A 10888-nucleotide genomic window follows, 5' to 3' on the forward strand; every position below is an offset into this window, starting at 1 on the left:
TAACACAATTACTCTTTTACCAAACTTCTGTATTCTCCTTGTACTAAAGTCTCCACATTTTTTCCTGTCTGTGATATGTATTCCACCCTCTTCCATTTCAGTTTTTTATATTCCTCCTTCAAAATACCTTTCTAGTATATTTACACCCCATTTCACTTTTTCATTTGAGTCTCTCCCCGCGCCCTAGTCCTGTGGCAGTCTCTTTGACTTTGCTCATTGCTGATCTGATGTACCAACACTTGAAAGCAATTCACTTTTGTAATTTACAGCTGCAGAACTTCTCACTGCATCAAGGTTATGAAGCATCTTAAAAAAACACCGCCTGGGTTGAGTGCTTTAATTTATGTAATCTGCTTTAATTCTTTGCAGAGTACACTAGATGTCACCAGATTAATAAATTCAGATTTAAACTGAACATGAAGGAAAACCAAATATTTCACTAGAGTGTTACCATTATATCACATTAAACCAGTATTAATCATGTCCCAGAATTGATGTAAAAGATCTGTTTTATTTTGGAGACTGTACTTGTTATACAGATACCATGTCTGAAATTATTCACAAGCTCATACAGCCCTAATTATTCATCCATGGCTGAGTTCTAAAGGAATCTTCCTATATTCTTCAGCATATTTGATGGCCAAAGCAGAGTTCTGTAGCATTAAAATCCTTTGCAATGATTCATGTGAGCAAAACCTTTTTATCTCACAACGTCCTTATGTTGTCCACTCTCACAATTTTCAGAGGTATGCATACAAAGAAGGGTAAATGTAAAGCAAATTCTTCTATAAAACCTAAAAGTACTCTTCCGTTCTTTAATAAAAAATCTCTGTAGTACTGACTTCAGGTAATTTAAATCATCTTCCTTACAACCAAATATGGAAAAATTCACTGGCCACCTTTTCCTTTAGCCACAGTTCTGAAGAGTCTTCCTGAAGTGAAAAATAAAAGATGTTCCCAGAAAAGAAAAAAATCCTTAAAGAGACCTAAAAAATGGGAAAGGAGCTGTTTAAATGGGAAGTAACTGCCAGATAGTTTTGATCAAGGTGGGCTACCCCAAGGCCCCGAGGCATTTTAATGACCCTAATTAACGAGAAAACTGCCGATTGTCAGATTTCCTGCTGATGTGTTTGAAGATTTTTGCTTTGTGGACGTTCTTTGATTTCTGGTAGCCAAATCCCCCACCTCCACCTCTTTTCTGTAGTCTCCTGCCATGGTTGCTGTTCACATCTGAAATTTTATTGGTTAAAGAAATTAAAAAGGAGCAATTTGAAATACTGCATTTTGGGTTTACTAAGGGTTATTGGTGTGAGAAAAAATAATTACACAAAAGGCTGAGTTGCCTAATAACAGAGAAGCCCAGAACTTCGTGCCTGTGGTTCTAAATACTCCTCCAGCTGTCCAATGAAACTGCCCAAACTACTGCTTTAAATTCCATCCACTGTCAGGTCTGACGGTAATTTAGAGTCTTCTAGTCCCTGCTCTTGCCCCTTTATGCCAATATTTCACGACTATGAAACAGAAGCAAGTGTATTTCAATCAAAATAATTTTGCATGGAGGGGAACAATACTTTGGAACATGGGTGCATTCCGGAATCTGCCCCACAGCAACAGAAGCCTGTACAGAATGTACATGTGCTATAAGAGATGTTTGTAGGCATTTTTGCAGTTGTGTTATTTGCAATATTTACATTTTCTTTGACAAAGTTCTGTTGGAGAATGATGCATTTTTTATGATTATTGGCAGAAAAACTCCGACCCCAACAACAAAACAGCAGAACCTGAGGTACCATAGGAATTCAGGCGGTTGCACTGAACATTTATAATGCAGAAATTCAGCTTTGAAACACTGCAGTAAAAGGATACTGAGGTCAACAAATGGAGGAACTTTAAAACCAAATGACAGGCTGACTTTGGGAAGATCCAGATTATTGACATCATAGATCTGCTTCAGAGAATGGGAGTCGTAAGCTCTGATGTAAGCTTTGTAAGCCTCCTGGGCTGACTTGTGGAGGAAGTAGTTCTTCTCTATCAGTTTTTCCAGCTGGTGAGGGGAAAATAAAACCATTAAGACACATAAACAATTATATAAACAATTATAGCTGTTCAAAGTCTATACATTATATTCAGACTTTTCTACTGTGTGAGTGGCAATGACATTCACTCCTCACTTCAGCCAAACTGCCCTGTGACATCAAAATGCACATACAGGTGTAAAAATGCTTTTGTAAAAAAGCCTGAAGCTGAGTTATAGTACAAACAAAGCCTCAAAAATATGAAAATTTACAGAAATATTCAACTGGGTTGTCCCGAACAAATTAATCAAGGACAACACACCTGCAGCCACACCATGAAACCATGTGTATGAGAACTGCCAGCCTGACATCTGAACCATGTGGTTCCATGCAATTCCGTGCACAGTCTGATCTATTATGGTGCCAATGCATTGTGAAATCAGCAGTATTAATTCTAAACCAAAAATGCAGGTGCACCTTAGTCTACAGTGTAGACTAGGACCTTTTATTTGATGTGGGCCAAGTTCCCAATTGATACTCATTAGATCCCAGTGTCTCATTTGATGTTTAATGTACATTAATTCAGCATTCTAAAAATAAGCCAAATTAGGCGTCATTTCTTCCTGATTATGCTTCATTAGGAACCTCTCTCTGAAAGGACTGTCTTCACTGCTTCCTGTGCTTGCTACTTTAAATTCAAGTTACTGCAAGGAAACTTTACAGAACTCTTAGCAAAAGAACAGCTCACAGAAGTAATCACATCTTCAGAATTATCTATGCTATTCCACTCAAATCAGTGTTCCTTGGCTGTTTTTGTAGCACAGGAGCACAAAAGAAGTTTAGCTGATGCTGGGCTTTACTAACACCAGCTAATTAAAAATACACACGAGCTTATATACTAACATTCCTAAACAAGCACACATATTTTTGAGTTGCAGTCATTATAGACTGCAACATCCTCCATGCAAATTATAATAAAGATATTCAAAGTAGCTGAAGTATAAAAAAGCATGTTATACCTGAGACTGGATGTCTGAGATTTTTGACCAAGAAAATTCAAATTCACTTAGTGGTACCTTAAAAACAAAAGAAGAAATGAAGTATTAAAATTATTGACACTGTGTAAATACAGTGAATGTGTTTAAGACCAAGGACAAATAGAAAACGCCCTGCTAGATAACAGATGTTTTTAATACCACAGCAATATCTGTAAAGTGCCTTTACATCAATATGACAGTATTATCACTTCATTTAAGCCAGAGTAATAGAGACACTCAGTGTGACACCATTTTTTACCAGTTTTGCTTTAGAAGTTAAATCACTTTAGTTAAAAGCCACAAAGCAAGCTCATAAGGAGAGCAACCAAGAAACTCTCTTTATTAAACAGAGTTCTATTAAAATGATTACCTTTAGAAGAAGACTGTGCTCCCTTTAGAATTAAACAAAATGAAAGTGATCTTTGAAAAATCAAAACTAACCAAAACAAACCAACAGGTTTTGCCTTTAAAAACTGGATGTGCAGTAAAAAAAAATACATGTAGACAGAAGTTTACCCTGGCTTGTTTCAGGTAACGAAGGAAGCCCAGTTCTTCTGGTCGTAAAATGAGCAGAGCATGTCCTCTACCATTTATTCCTCTGGCAGTCCTACCAACACGATGGATATATTCCTTTTGGAAAGAATAACAAGCAACAAGGTCAGGCAGTCTTAATAATCAACAAAAAATACACCAAAGTTAACCTCAATGTAATGTAGTGCATCATTCACTATTTGGTAAGACTTTTTCTTGGCACTGACACATGGATAAGGGAAAACAAGTGCTGAAGGTGCAAAGCAACATCAGGCTGAGACAGAGCCCTTGACTAAAGCATTTTATCTTTTACTGAAGAAAAAAAACCCTTAGTCTGCAGTAACTGAAAATTAAACCTTGATTTTGGAGGTTTTTGAATTTCCCTTGTTTACAGACTTTTATTCCAGTATGAATGTTACCTTTAAACAAAAAGCAAGTTTCAACTGGAAAAGCTCAGGGATGCATATTGTAAACTCACAATCCTCTTGAGAAGTGTTTGGTTGTTTAGCTGATTAGATTTTCATTTCACAGCACAAACAATATTTTAAAATGCAGTTCTTGAGAAGGCAACAAAGGTCTTTGCCAAGGGCAGCATTTGCTAGGAGCAGGTGAAGGGCAGAGAGAGAAACCAGTAGCTGGGTATGACCATGGCTGAATCCTGCCCTCTGACAAGCAGCACTTTCAGCTCTTCTCTGCAACTAAGTTTGTAGCCACAATTTGATTTCTTGCTGTGACACTTGTCTATTTCCTTAACTTACCTTTGGATCATCTGGAGGGTCATACTGGACAATCCAGTCAACCTCAGGAATGTCCAATCCTCTGGCAGCCACATCAGTGCACAGCAGTATTCCAGACTCTGCATTACAGAACTGGAAAAACGTTGTAGTACGTTTGGTCTGTTTCTGCTTGCCCTGAAAGGAAACAAACACACTGGGGATGAAATATCAACTAAAAAAATAATTTGAAACATCTTTCCAAATCATGGTCTTGTACAGACCAAGCAGGACCATTTTGCAGTGAAGAAACAACAAAATAAACAACACAGGGTTACAAGAAGTGGCATCCCTCAGAGGTAAAAATCTATCTCCCAAAACATTAAAAATTGCATAGACATTCTTCTCATGAGCCCAATATGCATGCTTCAAGTTCAGAAAAAGGACATTTGCAAGTCTAGGAATATGTTAGACAGATTACAGGTTAAAAAAGCAAACAACCAAACAAAACCAATATTTGTCACAGTTCTATCAAAAGAATAGCAAGAAACTTCCCCCCAAAACAAATTAAAAAAGGACATTTGTGGTCAGTTGTAACTGTTTCATAGACTTTCAGTCAATTCTTTGTTCTAAACTGTGCATTTTGTGGTTTTGACAAAAAAAAATTTGCAACACTAATCCAAATGGTAAGAATTGGCACAGTAAATCCAAACATCACCCTGGCCTTAGGAAAAGCATCAAAACACTTCAGGCATCAGAGTCTGGATTTCTGTGACAAGAAATTCGCTCCACATATTGAATTTTAGTGCTTGTGAAAGGTATTTTCTTGAAAGAAAACAGAAATGTTACTACAGAGAGAGCATAAATTAACATCAGTGTTCAGTGCTGGTTCAAAAAAAAGCGAGTCTGATTACTGAGTTATTATTACATAATCTCTGCTTTATCTCCTTCCTCTACAGACTAATCAAGACCATTATCAGTTTTGTGAGCAGGCTGGCTCTTTATTAGAAACTGGACTGAAACAAACCAGGCAAATGTAAAGCCAATAACAACTTACAGGTGTTATCAGAATAATTCAAAATTAACCAGTGAATAAGATACTTACATGAATGGCCAAAACAGGCAGATCAATGTAGTTGAGTAATTCATAGTGGTACTTCACTGACATACAAGAAGAAAAAAATACCATCAGTTTCTTCTTCCGGTTCTTCTTGAGGAATGTGAAGAGCAAAAGGAATCTTTTTTCAGATGGACACACCACATAACCCTGCAAAACATTTAAACATTGTTAAATAAAAGTAGTAAGGAGCAGACTTGTGTTTCAGTAACACCATTACATCAGGGAAGGGTTACTTTGTGAAAAAAAACCTCGCCAAATAGTTCAACAGTGAAATACACCTGAATTATCCCAAGTAGAAAAATTTTAGGGCTTGGTTGGTTCAGAGATCTCAACCCTCCCACCAATGTTTGTTTTACCTGTTCCAGACCATCTACTGTTGCTGTCTCCTTGTTATCATCAACCCCAACATACAGTGGCTCTTTCTTCAGAGAGATCTTTGCCAGATCTTCGACCTTTCTGGTTTGTGTGGCAGAGAAAAGCATCGTCTGCCTGCGCTCTGGGAAACATTTGAAAGACATCCTCAGTTTTTAAAGGAGAATTCAAATAGTGAGTCCATAAAATCTCTAACTGCAAACTTCCCTGGGCAAATCTTCCAATTAAATTCTAATTCAAACATACTGCTACTGACAAACAAAGAGGTGTACACCATATTTATTTCAGCTGTCCCACCCCCAAAATCCTAACTACTATCACAACACAATGTTTTCTGTAAAAATGTTAATAATCATTTGCAATCCAGTTTAGACACAAAACAACAACTTAAAGAGAGATCAGTCTTCTAATTCTAAATTAATTTCCATGAATACTACAACATTTTTGTTTAAAAAACCAATTCAAATTGTGTTTAATACATCAATTACAAGGAAGAGCTAAATGAAAAATTAGGGAAAAAAATTAAGGTAGATACTTAAACCTCTTTAAGATACTGGTCTTGGAGGTATCAGAAAAGATTGAACTGCAAGTCAGAAGACCTTTTTCTTTGTATTTAAACCTTATTAGGAAATAATGAATTGCAGGAAATAAACAGGCAGAGGAAGATGAATGAGAAAATGGAGACGTTAAACTAAAAGGATTTTATATGAACAGAATTATATCTCTGAAGAGCATTTGAAAACTGTTCTTCAGATAAATGATGCTGAACAAGTAATATATACGGGCTAGCAGAAAAAAGGACAGAGTAAGAAAACCACTATGAAGTTCATTTACAGAACTATAAAAATTAATGACTTCTCTTATAATAATTGAGTCAGAAAGAAAATATAATGTTAGTCAAGTGATTTCCAGGAAAAGAGATTTTTTTTTTTCTTACTTGGTAAAAGTTTTATGATCTGTTTCATTTCTTCTTCAAATCCAACCTCCAAGATTCGATCTGCCTCATCAATTACCAAACACTGCAAGTTCTTGTACATGAAACCTGGAGTGTTCTAGGAGATTAACAAACTCAGTCAGAGAGGGAAAGGAGTTTTATTGTGTTTTAATAACCAGATTAGATATCAATTTTGTATCTACCTGCATGTGATCCAGTAGTCTCCCTGGTGTTGCTACAATGATGTTGATTCCATTTCCAAGCTTCTGTGCTTCTGCTGATCTGTTACTGCCCCCCATGATCAGCCCATAGGTGTGAACATGATGATTCATAAGTTCTTTAAGAACACCATAGGTTTGCATAGCCAGCTCTCGGGTAGGAGAAAGAATAATAACACCCGTTCCTAAAAAATGCATCAAGCAGACAGGAGAGTCAGTTAAAACTCATCCCACCTCCTAAATCGCTGCTTTACAGTAAAATTCAGCTGTGAAATGAAGAGCCTTACCATTCCTAGGCATGAATTTCAGCTTGTAGATGAGCTCCACTGCAGGAATGAGAAACGCAAGTGTTTTTCCACTGCCTGTTTTTGCAGCTGCTAAAATATCCCTGTAAGCAGCAATGTTAGAAAAAGAAGTGTTTAGCTGGCCATACTGAGAGAAGAACAATCTCACTCTGAACCATGCTGACAATATAAAAATCTAACATGGGTTGAAGAAGACAGCAGCTTGCTGAGGCAGGTCACAGCAATCGGTCAGTGAAAGGCTGGGCTTGATGATCATGAAGGTCTTGTCCAACCTTAATGATTTCATGATTTCATTTTATGATTCATGTATGTAGCTTGCCAGCAAAATTTATAAAACATCTGGGGTCATCAGAGTGACTAAAAAGCCTTATTTCTTACCTGCCTTCCAGAAGGGGCTTAATGCTTTTATGCTGAATTTCGGTCATGTGTGTAAAACCCATGTCGTTTATGCCTTTCAACGTATTCTCACTGACAGAACCAGCCAGGGAAGCAAAGGAATTGTCTTCAAAAGCACCTGAAGTGAGGGAAAAAACGAAAAATATTCAAACTTATTTCTTCTATTTCCTCTGCCATCTGAGATTAACCAGTTCAAATTGACCTACATGAAAAAAAATCAATGCACTTATTGCATTCTACCACAAAATCCAAAGACACAGGCAAAATACTCCGTATTAATGAGTTCATGAGAAAACTACACCGAGTTAATAAGAATGAAGATGAATGCACTGCTGCTTCTGTCAGATATACTAGATCTACACCTCCAGCTTGCTCTTCATGGAGTTCTTCCTTTACAGATAAGCATGTGTGTATATAGGTACACTTCCACTAGCAATTGTAGGACCAACAGGTGTGTATACAATGCACATCACCAGGAACAGAATGTGGGTGAGAGCTGTACAGCTGCCACTGTCACATCATGTATTCAAACACCTGACTCACAAAGCTCACTTGAAAACTGCAACTTCCTCTGCAAGGAAAGTGTTGGACCTTGGGATTTTGCCCCTGCATGAAAAAGAGAACACAAGATACCTGTAACACCTAGTGGCAAACTGGGCACTTCATCTTCCTCCTCCTCCTCGTCCACTTCTTTCTCTCCAGAGTCCTGCTTTTGTCCATCTTCTACCTCTGCAGATTCATCTTCTTCAGTTTTCGGTTTTTTGGTTTCTGTATCTGGAATGTTATTTTACAGAAGACAAGTCAGTCAGAAATACAAAGGTCATGGTTATCATGGAAAGTTGTTCCACAGACTGACTTTCCTTTAGTCAGCAGACCATGTACAAAGATACGATTTTCCATGGGGTGGAAGGGGGCTGGAGGAGAGACAAGGTTTCTATGCAATTTTTCTGAGGCAGAGAGCGAAAAATCCCCCAGTTCCTTCCACACAGCACACTCTGCATAGTGAAACAATGTAGCTTAATGTATGTCATATGACATCTTGTGTGGATGCAAAATAAATTGTCCTTAAACCAGTTACAAAATTCTTTCCCATCTGCAATGCAGACACCAAATTTCCCACACCATCTGTGCTCAGGATATGTGCAAAGTTGCATTTTAGGTACCTGAATCTTCAGAGATGAAAGCACCTCTTCATTGGCATTACCATGATGCATGTCCCAAAAATCAAATAGATTCTGGAAGCTTCAATTCCTCATGTATGTCTACATACATATCTGTAAATCTATACATATAAAAACATATGCAAACCTAGCAATATTTGATATGCTTTTTTGGGGTTTTTTATGGTAGTTTTCCAGTATACTTCAGTTGCATAATCTATAAATGTTGCCAAAGGCTGGACATATTGCTGAAAAGCTGTTTTGGCTGCACAGCCAAGTACAGAAAGCACCCGTCTACCAGAGCCCTGAAACACGGGGCATGTGTTTGAGTAATAAACAAGCAAAACATCCAATCAACGTTACAAAGCAGAATTCTATAAAAAAAATTAATTGGCAACTAGTATGAATTAAGAATTCAAATACCGCAGCTGGAATGAAAGAGGTAAAGCTTTAGACCTCAGGGACTTTAAAACGCACAGCTGACCGGCACATGCCGTTTCACTTTTCTCGACACGGCGGGAACCCTAGAGAGGGGCTTGTGAGGTCTCCCAGACTAAATCAGCCCCGGTAGACACGTTGTCTTTACTAAGAACACGCACCATCTCCTCCATTGGCCACCGCTTTTCTCTTTTTCTTCTTCTTTTTCTTCTTTTCCCCGCTGCGGGGTCCGGCTGCATCCGCAGGCTCCGCGCCCTCCTCGGCCGCGGCAGCCACCTCTGGCACCGCCGCCTCCTCCACCTCCTCCTCCTCCGGGGGTCCCTGAGAAGCCCCTTCGCTCGGCGAGGGCACTGCACGGCGGAGACAGAGACAGAAGCAGGAGAGAGGGGAGAGAACACAAAGTTAGTCAAGGCTCTGCCGGCGCTCACCGGGGAGAGGCTCCGCGGCGCCGCCCGCCCGTACCTTCCCCCTGGGCCGCCCGCAGCTTCAAGTTGCGCTGCCGCAGCTTCAGGTTGCGCTTGTGGATCTTCCTGCGGAGCAGCCGCATGGGCAGGTTGCTGGCAGCAGCCGGCACCGACATCGCGGCAGCGCAGCGGGAACCCCGCGCTCCCGGCACACGTGGGGAGGCCGCGACCCGAGCCGCCGGAACCGCCGCCCGCGGGGCCTCACGGGCACCGGGCAGCGCCCTCTGCGGGCCCGGCGGAGGCAGCGCCGCGCGGGGCACGGCCCCGATCCCGTCCTCATCCCCGCCCCGATTCCCGTCCCTGTCCCGGCCCCGATTCGTGCCCCGATCCCGGCCCCGATTCGTGCCCCGATCCCGGCCCCGCGCCTCAGCCGCCCCGGCGGAACACGCCCCGGGTTTCCCTAAGGAGGGGGCTCGCCGTGTCCCACACAGACTCCCCCCCCCCCCCCCCCCCCCGCTTCACAACACCCCTCTCCCCCCTGGTGCTGCCTCCACCCGTGGTTACGTGTGTTCAACGGGAGAAAGAGACAGAATTCAAGAATCAGGTTGGAAAAGAACTCGGAGATCATCGAGGCCAACGTACGGCCAAAACCACCGTGTCGATTACACTGAGTGCCATGTCCAGGCTTTCCTTAAACACTTCCAGGGATGGTGACTCCACCGTCTCCCCGGGCAGTTCATTCCAATGTTTAATCACAGTTTGTGAAGAAATTTCTCGTAATATCCAACCTAAACCTCCCCTGGCGCAGCTTGAGGCCGTGTGCTCTTGTCCTGTCGCTGTAGCCTGGGAGCAGAGCCCTACATGCCCCCTCCCTGAACCTCCTTTTTTCCCCGGCTAAACACCGCCAGCTCCCTCAGCGCCGCTCATGGGACTCGTGCTGCAGCGCCTTCCCCAGCCCCACTGCCTTCCCCAGCCCCACTGCCTTCCCCTGCCCTCACTCCAGCGCCTCGGTGTCCTGGGACTGAGGGCCCAGAACTGGACACAGCGCTCGAGGTGTGCCATCACCAGTCCCCAACAGAGGGGAAGCGTCACCTCCCTGCTCTTTCCTACGGCTGATTCCCGAAGGCTGACACACGGCAGCTTCCCGACAGCAGAGGGCACAGACAGCTCAGGGATGTGTCGCAGCTTTGCCGCCTGCAACCAGAAACCAGCGCCTTCTGAGAGACCCAAGACTACAAAATGGAT

At 41.5% G+C, this 10888-nt stretch overlaps 1 protein-coding gene across 1 annotated transcript; it reads right to left on the reverse strand.

Moving 5' to 3' along the window:
• Nucleotides 1-491: 491 nt before the first annotated feature.
• Nucleotides 492-9878, reverse strand: DDX18 (DEAD-box helicase 18). The gene is made up of 14 exons (XM_066190333.1): nucleotides 9702-9878; nucleotides 9401-9589; nucleotides 8275-8415; nucleotides 7624-7759; nucleotides 7228-7328; nucleotides 6926-7125; nucleotides 6726-6840; nucleotides 5773-5912; nucleotides 5402-5563; nucleotides 4342-4494; nucleotides 3569-3682; nucleotides 3035-3091; nucleotides 1867-2044; nucleotides 492-1230 (listed from the first exon to the last, which is right to left on the reverse strand). The coding sequence occupies exons 1-14, from the start codon at nucleotides 9817-9819 to the stop codon at nucleotides 1088-1090; spliced, it is 1947 nt and encodes a 648-aa protein (XP_066046430.1). The 5' UTR covers nucleotides 9820-9878; the 3' UTR covers nucleotides 492-1087.
• Between the last annotated feature and the right edge of the window lie 1010 nt (nucleotides 9879-10888).

The sequence above is a fragment of the Chamaea fasciata genome, unplaced genomic scaffold, assembly GCF_029207755.1.
Source record: "Chamaea fasciata isolate MVZ Bird 193981 ecotype frontalis unplaced genomic scaffold, bChaFas1.0.hap1 SCAF_8, whole genome shotgun sequence".
In the NCBI taxonomy this organism is placed as follows: domain Eukaryota; kingdom Metazoa; phylum Chordata; class Aves; order Passeriformes; family Sylviidae; genus Chamaea; species Chamaea fasciata.

Bases quoted from the DNA above. Each gene is read 5' to 3' on its own strand.
- DDX18 (XM_066190333.1), bottom strand. From the start codon at position 9,819: ATGTCGGTGCCGGCTGCTGCCAGCAACCTGCCCATGCGGCTGCTCCGC. The intron at 6,841-6,925 runs GTAGATACAAAA...TTAATCTCCTAG, and splicing joins GACTACTGGATCACATGCAG to AACACTCCAGGTTTCATGTA. The intron at 4,495-5,401 runs GTAAGTATCTTA...GTTTCCTTTCAG, and splicing joins TGCCTGTTTTGGCCATTCAT to GGCAAGCAGAAACAGACCAA.